This window comes from Mercurialis annua, linkage group LG7, assembly GCF_937616625.2.
Source record: "Mercurialis annua linkage group LG7, ddMerAnnu1.2, whole genome shotgun sequence".
Taxonomy (NCBI): Eukaryota; Viridiplantae; Streptophyta; class Magnoliopsida; order Malpighiales; family Euphorbiaceae; genus Mercurialis; species Mercurialis annua.
The window spans coordinates 4,633,066-4,648,191 of record NC_065576.1 but is presented as its reverse complement, the minus strand read 5'-3'; the positions used below and the strand labels follow the sequence as shown (position 1 = coordinate 4,648,191).

At 39.9% G+C, this 15,126-nt stretch overlaps 3 protein-coding genes across 3 annotated transcripts; all 3 read right to left on the bottom strand.

Annotated features, from left to right (window-relative positions):
• Positions 1–657: 657 nt before the first annotated feature.
• LOC126656068 (uncharacterized) lies at positions 658–2,612 on the bottom strand. The gene is made up of 4 exons (XM_050350536.2): positions 2,037–2,612; positions 1,761–1,943; positions 1,623–1,679; positions 658–1,225 (listed from the first exon to the last, which is right to left on the bottom strand). Exons 1-4 carry the CDS (start codon positions 2,604–2,606, stop codon positions 998–1,000), a joined length of 1,038 nt encoding a protein of 345 aa, XP_050206493.1. The 5' UTR covers positions 2,607–2,612; the 3' UTR covers positions 658–997.
• A 2-nt stretch (positions 2,613–2,614) lies between these two features.
• Positions 2,615–5,650, bottom strand: LOC126656673 (uncharacterized). The gene is made up of 4 exons (XM_050351284.2): positions 5,434–5,650; positions 3,233–4,928; positions 2,705–2,981; positions 2,615–2,661 (listed from the first exon to the last, which is right to left on the bottom strand). The coding sequence occupies exons 1-4, from the start codon at positions 5,517–5,519 to the stop codon at positions 2,615–2,617; spliced, it is 2,106 nt and encodes a 701-aa protein (XP_050207241.1). The 5' UTR covers positions 5,520–5,650.
• A 6,651-nt stretch (positions 5,651–12,301) lies between these two features.
• On the bottom strand, positions 12,302–13,954 carry LOC126656069 (uncharacterized). The gene is made up of 2 exons (XM_050350537.2): positions 13,193–13,954; positions 12,302–13,114 (listed from the first exon to the last, which is right to left on the bottom strand). The coding sequence occupies exons 1-2, from the start codon at positions 13,685–13,687 to the stop codon at positions 12,620–12,622; spliced, it is 990 nt and encodes a 329-aa protein (XP_050206494.1). The 5' UTR covers positions 13,688–13,954; the 3' UTR covers positions 12,302–12,619.
• Between the last annotated feature and the right edge of the window lie 1,172 nt (positions 13,955–15,126).

Below are 15,126 nucleotides of genomic sequence, written 5' to 3'. Positions count from 1 at the left end.
GCTGCGGAAAGAAAATCAGGAACTTCATGGAAAATCATACGGGTCACAATCTTGTTCCAGGTTTTGCAAAAAAGCTCTGATGATGTTGTGTATTTATATCATATATGTTTATGTTATGGCATCACCAAGGAGTACAAATCAACTTCTTTTGTTACCTTAGTATGAAAGCTATGGACTGTATTATGTGTTGTAGGTCTTGAAGCGATGGTGATACTACGCATCCTAAAGTGATGGTGATGACAGCGGGTGTTGGTTTTCAGCAATTTCATGTTTTTGTTATGCAGTCGGTTTAATTTAGTATAGTAATTATGGTACGAAGTAGGTGTTTTGAATGTGACCGACTGTTGGTGTATTTGAATTTATGTATTATTATTATGTATGTATTTAAGTTGTGCCTCAGAACTTGGCCTTTTGTAAAGATGTTGACAATTAGCTACGTAATGTTATTGTATCGTTTTAGGCATTTGTATTCCATTTAATTTCAAGTTTTTGCCTGCACTTAATAACCGTTAATATATGTACTGAAATTACGAAAACAAAAGATAGGCAAGACACATTATGTGTATCCTGAGCTGTGTTTCAAAACACATTTTAATAGAGAAAATAATGACATTATAACACAAAATGAGTACCTGGGAGCATGTTAAACTATACTAATAACAGTATAACACAAAATACTATATAAATTAAGCAAGGTTTTGTACAAACACCTTTGCTATATCTATAGCTTTTCAAAGCTCAAAAAAAGCATGGTGTACGAAAACACCTGAGCTACCACCGTAACTTTGCATACAGCTAAAGCACTAAAAAGCCATAGGTTTGAAGTTTACCTATGAACAACAGCAATGTACGCTAACATCGGCATAAAAAATTTACATTAACCGATAGCCAAAAAAGCAAGGGTTTTACTTCACCTATGCTATCTATACCCAAAAAAGCAAGGGTGTTACTTCACCTATGCTATCTATACCCAAAAAAAAGGAGCTCCTAGTTGCTCCTAAGCTTTCTTCTTTCCCTTCTTTATTGGCAGTTTGCCAATTCTAGGAGTAGCAGCTTGTGACGCGGTAGACTTATACATAACAGAGCTTGGTCGTTGGGGATCACACGTGGTTGTTGATCCTTGTTGAGATGAAATGCAAGTAGAGGTTGGTGGACGTTGATCTCTGACTGCAGCAGCTGTCGCCACAGCTCCGCTAACATACCTCACTCCGTCATTCGTAGCAGGCTGCAAAAACATTACCCAAACTGAGTACTACAAACTAAAAAGTGGAACTAACAAAAAAATGACTTTAGTTTACAGGACTATAACCATTAAAACTTATTAAATATACAAAAGTAAACTAAAAATAAAATATATAGAAGACATATGCACGCTTAAGAACAGAACAGAACAGTGACCAAAAAGAGCTCAAAAATCCTCTTTATGTACATTCAAAACAAGATTATATCTAAAACCAACCAAAACAGCCAATTTCTCTAACATGAAAACCTCTACAAACAGTTGAGTAATAACTAAAAACATTACCAAGCCATCACAACTGCTATGCCATGCTAAGCAGTACTATTAACATAAAAACATCACCCAACAACAGTACCAAAAAGTTAAAATTCAGAAACACCACCTTTGAATATACGAATCCTGAACGCGTGTTTATTCTGATTCCTTCGGCTTGCACCACCTGTCAAAATAACAAAAACCAAATCAATAAATCGATAAACTTATAAAACATAACAGTTTGCTAACCTTCAGATTATGTTACCTGATTTTCCAACACCGTATGAATTTCAGCTCGTTGCTCAGAAGTAGAGGCATTTCTCTGTGCAGCAATTGTACGTTGAAGTAATTCTTCCTTCCTCTGTTTCTTCATCGTTGCAGATGAAGGGGTGCCTCTACTAACAGATTTGTCAACCCATTGTGGTCCTCTTGGTCGACCCTTTGCACGCTGAAAAGACAAAACCATCAAATTGAATAAGTGTTACCACTTTAACAGTAATAATAGTGCAACAACAAGTTACTGAAATTGGTTTCTACATACCTTTGCAGGCCTAGCAGCAGGAGCTTTGTTCTTGTCTGGACAGCCACGTTTGTTGTGTCCTTCCGTAAGGCAATGACGACATGTCATTGCCACTCCTTTTCTAGCAAAGCGTGGATCCTTTTTAGGCTCCTCATCAGGATCCTTCCTCCTGTTTTTCTTTGGTCTCCCGGGCATTTTTTTGTACGGAGGTGGCAGAATGTCGAGCCCTTGTACATTGGGCCACATTTTGATCCCGTTAATTGGTTGAAGGGAGAATTCATAGGTTGCACGGTATTTATCCTTCTTGTACCACTCATGCACATAGTCACGTACGTCATAACGCATGAAATTAATGCAAGCAAGTGCGTGGCTACAAGGAATACCCGTTATGTCCCATGCCCTGCAGCCGCAAATCTTCTTTTTTAGGTCGACAACAAACTGATCCGGATCACATTTTACTTCAAATGTCCCTCCTTTTGCAGGTGTTACAGCGCATAATCTTGTCGAAATCTGAGTCTTGTCGATCCTCTCTCTAATCCTCGGACAAATGTCTTCGTGATGACTGTCCATCAACGCCGACTTCAGGTACATTCTTTTCATCAACGAAGTTCGAATCTCCTCCAACATATGAATGGGCTGTAGTTGCCTAGCCTTGGCAATGTAACCATTGAACGTCTCCACTAAGTTACTTGTAATAGCATCGCACCTCGGATATTCCCTAACGAAGGATTTGCAAAACACATTGTTCAATTGCCCCATAAAATCCTCATATGCCCATTGTTTCTCACTTGCCATCGTCTTCATGTGACTGTCAAAGTCTGGGCCATTTGTTGCATTGACGGCGCACCAAAATATTCTCTTCAACTCAGGATCTCTGTGCTTCTTTTTCCAATTAGCGTAAATGTGGCGGGCACAGTTACGATGCTCTGCCATAGGAACCAATGTCACAATTGCATTTTTCAGCCCCTGTTACAAAGAGACAGACACATTTGAGAAAATAACCATATGCAAACATCTAATACACTCTTCATAACAAGTCAAAACATTACATAGCAGTTAATGCACTAGTTAAACAATCGGTTAACAAGCAATACGGTGTAACATGAATGGAGACAACCAAATCATCACCTAAGCAGTCAATAAACTAACTAAGCAAATAATTATATAATGAAAAAAAAGTTTGTAAATTTGGTATAAGTAAAGACAGATTGGAGTACCTTTTGTTGGTCGCTAATTAGCGTCAAGTACAGGCCGTCTCCAAACCCGAGATCTGAAATTAGCAAGTCCAAAAACCATGTCCACGTCTCTTCGTTTTCAGCTTCGGTTATTGCCCACGCTACCGGGAACATTTGGTTGTTCCCGTCTCGTGCAACCGCACTTAACAGGCACCCACCAGTCAATGTCTTTAGGAAACATCCATCAACGCACAACACAGGCCTACAACCATTGCGGAATCCTTTCTTTAACCCTGAAAACCCCACATAGTATCTCTGAAATATTGGAGCTCCACTATTTGGGTTATTTATCGTGTAAAACTGAAACAGCCCTTCTTTGTCGATCCTTTTCAACTCCGCGTCATATGCTCTAAATTTTGCATAATGACTCTCGAGTGACCCTCTAATAATATCCAGAGCAAGCCCTCTAGCCCTATAACAAGCTGACTCTGACACAATTAGTCCCTTGTACTTGTCTTTCATGTCAGCTTGCATTAAAGAGGCAGAATATACAGGCTCTCTCCTAAATTTCTTGATGAACTCTTTAGCAAGCCATTCTGATGTAGCTTGTCTGTTAGTTGTTGCTCGTTGGCAGGTATGTTCATTACGAAGCCGCAAAATTTTGAAGGAAGTGTTTGATTTTTTTCTGCTAGCATAGAGCTTGAAAGGACAACCAGCTTTGCAACGTGCCTCGACACGTAAACGCTCGCTCCTTCTCCAACGAATGTCATGACCCCGACAAATCGCCCATTGCTGAACAGCACTTTTCACTTGCACCTTGTTCATGAAAATCATATCCACCTTGAACAGTAAGTCCTCATGATTGCACGTAGGGTCATAGTATAACTTACTAGCCCGCTTCTTCTTTCTAATATCAAGACAATCCTCATCAGTACTCGATGGGGTAAAAAGTCCATCATCGGTGTCGGCGTAGTCAGATCCTTCTTCATTATCCATATCCTGTATAGCCTTATGGGCATCTAAATTGCCGGCTGCCCCACCTTCCCAATACTTGCCGTTATGACTAGCTATACCCCCCGGAGCTTCTAACATTGCATCTAATCCCAAGCCAGATATTCTATCGCAAACCGAAGTTCTAAACTTTTTCTTCGTTTCCCTTGCACTAGTATACTCGTCATCAAAATCGGTTCCACCATCGCTAACACTGTCATCTTCAGTGTCAGACTCGCAAATGTAAGTGGCATCATCTGAACTATGATAATCCATACCAACACTAGCAGCAGTTAGTACATGCCCTTCTCTGTCATCCTCTTGATCCTCAATCTCTAGTTCAGGCATACCCTTATCAGCTTCCTTATCAGCTTCCTTATCAGCTTCATTTCTCTCAAACGCTTCCCAAACAGACTCGTCTATATCAAAGTTAAACTCTTCAGGTTCAGGATCGCGCTTGAACTCAATGAACATTTTGACGAAACCAAAGGCGTGTCCCTCATTGAACAACTTCGTAATGCCTATATCATCCTTCACTATTGTTACCGTGTTCCAGTTTCCTGTCGGCTCGTGATACCCAATTCGGTTAACCTCCGGGTATCCCATATCTCGAAGCCTATTGCCAATATCCTCAAATGTGAGGTTTTCGTCTCTGTACCAGTAACCTTTCAAAATCTTCCCTTCGTTGTTCAGTGTTATAGGGTATGTGTCACTGAACTCCACGCCCACATAGACCTGACACGGTCGCCTGCCAATAAATAATTCATACTTAAACACTATAAACACACTAACTTAAATTTTTTACGATTGACAGTCTACGGCCTAACATAGATACAAAAAACCAATAAACACATACAAACAACCAGTAAAACCAGTAAACACATACCAATAAACACATACAAAAAACCAGTTAAACCAGTTAAACCATGAATTAACTCTGTCCATCACAACTTCAGTGAACACAAAAATTACTGGCTATAGAAGAACAGTTAAATAAAAGTTGGATGGCAAGCGAAAATCCGGGTTTAGGTTTAGGGCTTACTGTCTATAGATGAACAATTAAACCCTTAACTGTTTCGGTGCCACAAAATTAAACCCTCATTTTAACCAAAAATATATTGTCTATAGATGAATAAACACAAAAAAATCAGGGCTTTTCATTACAAATAAACTTAACCTAACATTCAAAGGTTTTAAAAATATACATTCTCAATCTGGAAAATAGAGAGATTGGAAGAAAGATGAAGTCTTACCTGTAATCTTTCGGAATAGTCGGAGGTGCAAACCATGGTATTTCTTCTTTTCGTTTTCCTTTTTCCATTCTTGATACTTTCTTCATCTCGCAGACGGTTTTTTCATAACACTTAAACGAAAAGAGACAATGGACGATTCAGAGACTGAGTAATTAGGGTTCCACTGAGAGAGAAAGGATGGAAGAAAGAAGACGATGAATTTCAGCTGAGGCAGAAACAAAACGATTCACTCTGCCATAATGAGTAATTTTTTTAGGTTAAAATCAAAACACACCGTTTTGTTAATGATTTAGGACCCAACCATGGTTTGTCCAACTCAGCGATGAGTCAGCGGGGGTAAAAGGGTCTTTGCAATGAAATGGGTGACATGTCAGCCTAGTTGGCAAAAAATTCAGGAAAAACTCATTCAGGGTACAATTGAATGTCAAAAGGTCGTAATTTGGACAAAATTGAAGATTTTGCAACGTGGGGGTAGAATTGAATTGGGGACCAAAGGTGGGGGTTTTTTCGGGGGATTAGCCTTTCAAAAAGAGCACATAAGCCTTTAAATTTTTTCGAAATCATTTAAGAACATAAAAGGTTTTTTATGTACCTTAAGATTTTTTCCTTCTTTCTTAAACTAAGTAAAAACTCACTCTTCCATTAATGGAGGAAGAAGCTTTTTGATCCAAACTCAATAATACCCAAATATCGATATGAATTAGATGAAGCTTTTTAACCCTTACGACTGTTTAAACACATTTCCGGCCACTAAACTCAGAGAGTTTACAAGTCAAAACTAAAATTTACTGGTCAAAGTTAAAATTTTATAACGTCAGTGATAAAAGTCTTAAAAGCCATAGACATTCGTTGAATTTAATTAAGCCCATATTATTGGTTAACCTTTCACGATCAAGATGTTGATTTCACCATTACATTTGTCATTTTTAAAGAATTCAATATTCCTAGTCCAAGCACGTGTTTTAAATTGAATTAAATTGATCAATTTTCCATGTTAGGATAAGATCAAAAAATGACTAAAAGAGTAGAATTTTTTTTAAAGTATTAAGGCTTTATTGATCAATTTTACTTTATTAAAAACTTTATTAATTCACAACACATAATTATATATTAAATTAAAAATTAAAAACATAAAATATAAGTTAGTTTATAAATAATTAGTTTCGCATTACGTGCTATGCACGTGGCTCGTAACGTAACTCGTCAATGAACATATTAGTAAATTTATTATAATTATATCAATTTTTTATTTATAATTATTATTAAATTAGTTAAGAATTTTTCCATACTGAATTTATTCTTATTTTGGTCTTATAATAATCATAATTAAATAATTAACTTAATTTTATTAATAATATCTTTAAAAATAATAAGATAGAAATTTAAATAATAATATATTGACCAAATACAGTATTTTAATTTTGTAGTTCAATCAAAATAAAAGATAGGTATTCCTACTAATTTGGAGACAATTTAGTTATTGTTTACACACTAAAAATCAAATTGGAGATAATTTAGCTATCTATTTTAATTAGAACTTTAATTACAATAGTGATTAATTAAATAACTAATTAGTTAATGACTATAAAACCTTTATTTAGTAGTAAACTGAAAAGGATTATTCTATAAATTTGCATATCCCCCCATCCGTACTTTTATATATAGTATAGATAAACTATTCAAATTAAAATAAAATAAAATAAACAAACAAATGTTAATTGCAATGCAAACATAATTAATGACTAACAATAAAATTAAATAAAAATATTATAACGTACAGGACTAATGCTAATATTTACTTCTTCCGTTCTTTTTTAGTTGTCCATTTATCAAAATATATTTGTCTCTAATTAGTTGTCCATTTAGAATTTCAATATGACTTTAGCTATTATCTTCCAAATTTACCCATCCCTAATAAATAACTCCATGTTTTTATTTAAAAAGCATTTATTAACTAATAGGACTATATTAGTATTTCTCTTTATAAATTAAGACAAAATGAGCACTATCTTGGTATGTGCAATATTGGCTAAATGGACAACTAAAAATGAACGAAGGGAATAATAAAGTACACATTTTATCGTTTAACCTTTCACGATCAAGATGTTAATTTTCACTATTGAATTTATCATTTTCAACGAATTCAATAATTCTAATTCACGCACATGTTTAATCAAAATAATGTAGTAATAGATAAATAAATTGGTAAGAATGTGTATTTACTAAAAGATTTGGCTATCAATTTACACGATAAATTTACAAGTGTTCATTATTAATGGATACCGAATCCTATTGTAAGTATAATGGAGCCGAGTTGCAGGAGATTCACTCTCAAGTGATACCGGACTCCCCCTGAAGATCCGAAGATATGAAGGAAATGCCGAATCTCTTTAGATTCGGTGACGTAAAGACCGAATCCCACGTGATCCGCCGAAAGCGCATCGAGCCCGGGATTCGGGTAAACGACTAAGTATGGAAATATTGTCCTATTCGGACACAAACACTAAATATGGAAGGATAAGCTCTACTTTAGGAAGATAAGACTATTTAGGAAGACGTTCCTAAATAGGACTCTTATCAGATTAAGGTAGATCACGACAAATCAGGAGAATCCCTACGATATTGCCGAATCCCTATAAAGTAGGATTCACTTGCCTAATACAACTCTACTAGGTATATTCGACTACTATAAAAGGAGCACGAGGTATGCCTAGAATCACAATTACATTCATATACTCAAAACGCTGCTCAAAGCTCTAGACTGACTTTAGCATCGGAGAGTTAATCGGACAACCACCGTCCGGTTAGCTTCTACCCTGTTTTGCAGGTTCACTCACCGGTTCAGAAGGCAGACTCCATCAATTGGCGCCGTCTGTGGGAAAAGCTTAACTAAACTTCAAAAGAAGGAGCTTTTCTGAACTCAAATACAAATCTCATTGAAAAAGATGACTTCTGAAAGAGTAAACCTGAAGGATCAAACGTCACAGAGAAAACGAAAAGCAACAGAACTCTCAACTCCTCCTCCAGTAACTTTTGACGGGGAAGACTTCGGGAGAATAGCTGAAGAGCACAACGAAGCTCTGGTAGTGGCCATGATCATCGAACACTGGAACGTTGAAAGAATCCTGATCGATGAAGGAAGCGCAATAAACCTAATGACAAAAAAGGCCTACGAAAGCCTAGGAGGAGACCTAGCGGAACTAAAAAGAAATGCCACGCCTGTGGTAGGATTTGGGGGCTTGCCAATTAAGCCCAACGGAACAATTACACTCGATGTCAAGCTAGGAAGGACAAGGAAAAGCGAGGAATTACCTACACGGTTTAGCGTCGTAGAAATCGACCTGCCATACAACGCGATACTGGGGAGACCTTTCCTCCACGACTCAGCCGCCGTGACGAGCATAAAGGCATTAACCATGAAGATACCGACGAAACAAGGAATTATCACGATACAAGAAAACCGAGCCGAGGCGAAAAAGTGCTACGAACAAGCAATAAAAGAATCAGGCGAAGCAATGGCAATAGAAGAAATCCTTAATCACGACATCGAAGAAAAAGAAACAGCACCCGAAGGCGAAACAAAGAAACTCCAACTCGACAAGGAGAAAAGAGTAAATCTCGGCGCAAACATGAACCCAAAGATTGAAAGCGAAATCACGGCCATGCTGAAAAACAACGTCAAAACCTTCGCTGCTAACGCATCAGAAATAGTCGGAATAGACCCCCAAGTCATTACTCATGATCTAAATGTAGCAGAAGCGGCGAACCCGGTGAAGCAAAAGAAAAGGAAGTTCTCGGAAGAAAAACAGAAAATAATCGCTGAAGAAGTAGAAAAACTGGAGAAAGCAGGATTCATACGAGAAGTCCACTACCCCGAATGGGTAGCTAACGTAGTTATCGTAAAGAAAGCCAACGGAAAAAATAGAATGTGTGTGGATTACACCGATCTAAACAAAGCGTGTCCTAAAGATAGCTACGCTCTCCCGGATATCGATCAACTCGTGGACTCTACTGCTGGACACGCGATGTATAGCCTAGCCGACGCAGCTCAAGGCTACCACCAAATTCAGATGAAGGAGCAAGACCAGGAAAAAACTTCATTCATCACGGAGGGAGGAACTTACTGCTACACGGCAATGCCTTTCGGCTTGAAAAATGCTGGAGCAACATACCAAAGACTTATGAATTTCATGTTCAAAGACGAGATAGGAAAACGAGTCCAGGTGTATGTAGACGACCTAATCATCAAGAGCGAGAAGGAAGAAACCCATGCAAAAGATCTTGAAGAAACATTCAACATACTGAATAAGTTTGGAATGAAGCTGAACCCTGACAAATGCACGTTCGGCGTACAAGGCGGGAAATTCCTGGGATTTATGATATCTCAAAGAGGAATAGAGGCGAACCCCGAGAAGATCAAAGCAATTATGGACATGAAGGCACCAAGAAGCATAAATGAAGTTCAAAAACTCAACGGGCGAATCACAGCACTCGGTAGATTCATGTCTTGCTCAGCAAAAAGATGCTTGCCTTTCTTCAAAGCCCTCAAAGGAACACAAAAATTTGAATGGAATGAAGACTGCGAGAACGCTTTTGAAGAAATAAAGAAGTTCCTCGTCACCCCTCCATTGCTAAGCAGACCGCTGAAAGGGGAGACACTATACCTATACATCAGCACCACGCACGAGACCATCGGGACAGTGCTGGTGAGAGAAGAAGATAACGAGATGAAGCCAATCTACTACATTAGTCGAGTCCTGAAGGGCGCGGAGACACGATACCCCGAGATCGAAAACATGGCACTGGCCGTTTTGACCACGGCTAAAAAGCTGAGATACTACTTCCAAAGTCACAACGTTGTGGTAAGAACAAATCAACCATTGCGAAAGGCGATCCAACGACCAGAAACTTCCGGAAGATTAGTCCACTGGTCCATCCAACTCAGCGAACACGACATAAGATACGAACCTCGTCCGACTCTAAAAGCACAAGCTTTGGCGGACTTCGTAGCAGAAATAACTCCAACCGAGACTGGACAACCCAAACCAGCCTTGGTATGGGAACTCCACGTAGACGGAGGGTCGAATGAAAAAGGAGCTGGAGCAGGAGCCATCCTCAAAGGACCCGAAAAAAATCAGAATCGAATATGGAGTAAACATCCAATTCGCCGCCAGCAACAATGTAGCTGAGTATGAAGCCCTAATCGCAGGCCTCGGCCTCGCATTAGAAATAAGAACGGAAATCCTAAAGATCTATAGCGACTCCCAGCTGGTGGTAAATCAGGTCAAGGGGGAATATCAAGCCAAAGAAACAGGGATGATCGAATACCTGAGTCAAGTCAAAACACAGCTCCAACAGCTGGAAGCACAAGGAGGACAATGGGAAATCATTCAAATCCCGAGAGAGGAAAACACCGAAGCCGACGCTATCGCTAAATCAGCATCAGAACTCGGAGATCTATTCGCTAAAATGCAGTTAAAGGAAATTCTCGAATCGCCAAGCACCAGAAAAACAGAAGTCATGGCAATCGAGGAGGCCAACTCCTGGATGACTCCATTGATCAAATATCTAGACCGCGGCGAGTTACCAACAGACAAAGCCGAAGCCATTCGCACCATCAGAAAATCTGCCAACTACTCTTTTTATAACGGAGTTCTCTACCGAACCTCTTTGACTCATCCATGGTCTAGGTGCGTCTCGCCTCAGACAGGAGAATCCATCTTAAAAGAAATCCACGAAGGAATATGCGGAGCACACGAAGGAGCAGTCACCATAGCGAGAAAAACAATACTCCAAGGATACTACTGGCCGACCATCAAAGAAGACGCGAAAACACTAGTCAAGAAGTGTGATAAATGCCAAAGACACGACAACATCAGTCGTGTACCAGCAGTACCTCAAGGATCAATGGAAAGCCCATGGCCGTTCGCCACATGGGGGATCGATATAGTTGGACCGTTTGAAACGGGAAAACACCAAGTGAAATTCCTAATCGTCGCAATAGAGCACTTCATAAAATGGGTAGAGGTAGCGCCTGTCGCAACCATCACTGCAGCCAAAATAGAGGAATTCTTCAAGAACGAAGTAATATGCCGATTCGGCATACCCCACACTGTAATAGCAGACAACGGCAAACAATTCAGTTGCAAGCGGTTCAAGGCATTTTGCAAAGGACTGATGATCAATTTGAAATTTACTTCGGTGGCGCACCCTCAGACAAACGGAATGACAGAAGTCACCAACCGAACCATAGCACAAGGAATAAAAAAGAGACTTTCTCAGTATAAGAACTGGGCAGAAGAATTATACAGCGTTCTATGGGCATACAGAACAACTCCTAGAAAAGGAACTGGCGAAACACCTTTCAGGCTCGCCTACGGTACTGAAGCAGTAATTCCAGTAGAAATTGGCATACCCAGCATCAGAGTAAACTATCTAGAAGAAGAAACTAACGAGGCTAGAACAAGGCTATGTCTAGACCTACTAGAGGAAAGAAGGGATGAAGCGGCAGCCCGAGCCGCTACATACAAGAAGCAAGAAGCAAGATACCATAACAAAAGAATGAAGTTTAGAGAATTTCAAAGAGGCGATCTGGTCTTACGAAACGCGGAAGTTGGCAGAGGAAACGCAGGAGTGAAGAAAATGCAGGCTAATTGGGAAGGCCCCTATATTATAGAAGAAGCTACTGGCAAGGGCGCATATAGACTAAAGACAATAACTGGATCCATGGTACCCAGATATTGGAATATAGAGCACCTGAGAAAGTATTATCAATAGATTAATTCATGGCATGTACTTATTTCCATTTTTGAAATAAAAAGGCAATTTGGCGATAAGAAGCAAAATTTTATAGGCTCGCTCGAGACCTAATACATACAACTTAACAAGAGTCGTTTGAATCTTAGTTAAAAAATAATTTAGACTCGTCCGAGTCAAATAAATAAAAGGATCCGTTCGGACCTACAAATAAATTACACCAGCAGAAGTTTAGATTAACTTCTCAAAATAACAAACGAGTTTAGATTAACTCTACAACTAAAGAAAAGCAATGGTCAAAAGATCATTATATTCACAGAAGCAAAATTACAAAGGATCCGCCCACGATCCAATACAAAAAAAGGCGAAAGCAAAAAACTAAAGCAAAAAATACAAAAAAGCAAAAAATACAAAAAGAAGAAAATAAAAACTAAGCCTTATTCAAAGCATCTTGCTTCTGCTTATCAAGCTTCGCCTTAACCTCCTTCGCCAAAGAAGCAGGATCCAACTGATTGACTCCAGAAAGATCGACGCCAGGATTCTGCTCCCGCAGCTTTGCCCCGATCGCCAACCGGTATTGAGTCATGACTTGGGAATAAAAGCTCCCAGAGTCACCCAAACGCCGGCGGAGACGCCCCTCTTCTTTCTTCAGATCATCCCTCTCCTTAGTGAGAGCACCTGAAGAAGACTGTAGAGACTCGACTTCCTCGGACAAAGTTCGAACCCGAGCCTCTAAAGCGGAAATCTCCCGAGTCTTGGCAGATACGGAGGACCTCAGCTGTTGGATCAGACCAGTCGCCTCGCCAGCCTCCTCCTCCATCTTTTGTTTTTCGGAGAGCCAGGATTCAGAATCTCTCTGGAGCTTCTTCAATTGATCCACCGCATCCCTTCGGCGGCGCTCCAAAACAGCGATGGACTGGACCACCTGCGAAAGGAAACAACAAATAAGAAAAACAAAAAAGGAGAAGCAAATCATAATATAAAATAAAAGAAAGAAGCATACCGAAAAACCGCCAAGACAGGCGAACTCAGCCAAACTATCGCCATGTTCGCGATCAATGGACTCAATGTCCTCTTTTATCATAATATTCTCCATGCAAGCATGAAGAATGGCGACGTTTGAAAGACGAGGCGGATTTTGCGCGTCCGCCCAAGCAGCAAACCGAGGTGCCTCCTCGATAGACACCCCAGAAGATTTCTTCTTCTTGGGACGCTTGGCGGAAGCTCCAGCCTGGTCCTCAGCAGGACGCTTCTGGCCGGCGGTAGGCAACCCCTTCAGAGAAGGACCTGACTCCTTCGAAGGAAGCAGAGGCGACTCGGAAGTCGCAGCAGGAACTTGATCGCTAGAAGCAGGATCAAGATCAGGATTCACCGAATCAGGCGTCGGATTCGGCACGGCGATCGTAGAGGGATTAGGAACGCCGCTAGTCACCTCGCCCATATCTACAGTCATATCGACATGAAAATTATCAAGCAAATGTTCAAGAGAAGTCGACATCCTACAAAACAAAACATAACAACAAAAGATTAGAAAAATACCTTCTAAAGGAAGACCCGCCAAAAGTATTTCACGGCGACTCAAATATCGTTCTAAAAGAACGCTGTACTTGGGCTTATCAAGACGACAATCCGACAACAAAGACAAGGCGAAGTCCCTCTCCCCATCAGCCAGGTCAGGTACATCAGTAAGCGAAACTTTACTAGAAGTAAAACTCCGCGAAAAAGAAGAAAAAGAAGAATGTTGAACCAAGAAAAACTTAGGGGTCCAACCCTTCAAAGAGGATGGAAGACTAAAAAGAGACCGATTAGGTCAACCACCCGCAAAAATAAATTCCTCACCCTTTCGGCGGGAGAAAACATAAAAATAATGGAAAAGAGCAAGCGAAGGCTCCTGCATCCGAACCCTACACGATTCCATAAAAGAACAAAGAAGGCGAATCGCGTTCGGATGAAGTTGACCCAAAGGAACACCCAAATTATGACAGACCTCTACAATTAAAGACTCTAAGGGAAACCTAAGACCCGCTAAAAGCTGTTCATGAAAAACTACTATCTTAGAAGGCGAATCGGTGCTATGATTCGCCCGATACGATTTTGCCGGTCTCAAAATAACATATGACTCAGGAAAATTAAATTCCTCGGCATAACCAAGTATCTGCTCTCTTGCCAAGGAGCTCCGGGTATATTCTAGCTCGTCACGAGCACCCTTCGCCCCCTCAGTTACTTCTGACATTTTAAAAATTTTAAAATGGGGGGGAAACACGGAGTGATGATGAAATTAAAATCCTAAAAGATCAAAAGAAAGGAAAAGACGAAGAACAAGAAGAACAAGAAGAACAAGAGGAATAAAATCAAAACTGCAAACTACCAAGAAATTAAATTAGTGAAAAGGTAAAATACCTCGCAAGCAAATACGCAGGATCGAAAGAAAGATAAGGAGCAACTTGAAAACGAGGAATCTTGAAAGCAGAAGAAGGAAACCCACAGAAAGCTTGAAGAAATCAAAAATTTAGCAGTTGCAGAAAAAGCAGAGATTGAAGAAGAAGGAAAATGAAACAAAATGAACAATTATATATAGCCTGAACCAAAGAAACTGAAAAGACGAGATCCCACAATTACAAATAAGGACCAACTAATAGCGCATGAAGACACTTGTCTTTCATCCGGTCACAACCCTCTACTAATAGACGACACGTGGCAACGAAGAATCTTACTAAAGATGAAACGTCGCCCACAAACATATGAAACGACTCGCCCGGAATACAAAACGACTCGCCCGTATAAAAGAACTCAGCTCCAAAAGAGCTAAAATCCACTAAGGCATAAATGCCAAACTACTTCAGCTCACTTGCGGGGGGGCTAATGATGGATACCGAATCCTATTGTAAGTATAATGGAGCCGAGTTGCAGGAGATCCACTCTCAAGTGATACCGGAC

Bases quoted from the DNA above. Each gene is read 5' to 3' on its own strand.
- LOC126656069 (XM_050350537.2), bottom strand. From the start codon at position 13,687: ATGTCGACTTCTCTTGAACATTTGCTTGATAATTTTCATGTCGATATG. The intron at 13,115-13,192 runs GTATGCTTCTTT...TTCCTTTCGCAG, and splicing joins CCTGTCTTGGCGGTTTTTCG to GTGGTCCAGTCCATCGCTGT.
- LOC126656673 (XM_050351284.2), bottom strand. From the start codon at position 5,519: ATGAAGAAAGTATCAAGAATGGAAAAAGGAAAACGAAAAGAAGAAATA. The intron at 4,929-5,433 runs GTAAGACTTCAT...ATTTATTGGCAG, and splicing joins ACTATTCCGAAAGATTACAG to GCGACCGTGTCAGGTCTATG. The intron at 2,662-2,704 runs GTAACTTAGTGG...TGCCAAGGCTAG, and splicing joins GAGGTGCGATGCTATTACAA to GCAACTACAGCCCATTCATA.
- LOC126656068 (XM_050350536.2), bottom strand. From the start codon at position 2,606: ATGTACCTGAAGTCGGCGTTGATGGACAGTCATCACGAAGACATTTGT. The intron at 1,944-2,036 runs GTATGTAGAAAC...TTGTCTTTTCAG, and splicing joins CTGCTGCTAGGCCTGCAAAG to CGTGCAAAGGGTCGACCAAG. The intron at 1,226-1,622 runs GTGGTGTTTCTG...ATGTTTTTGCAG, and splicing joins CAGGATTCGTATATTCAAAG to CCTGCTACGAATGACGGAGT.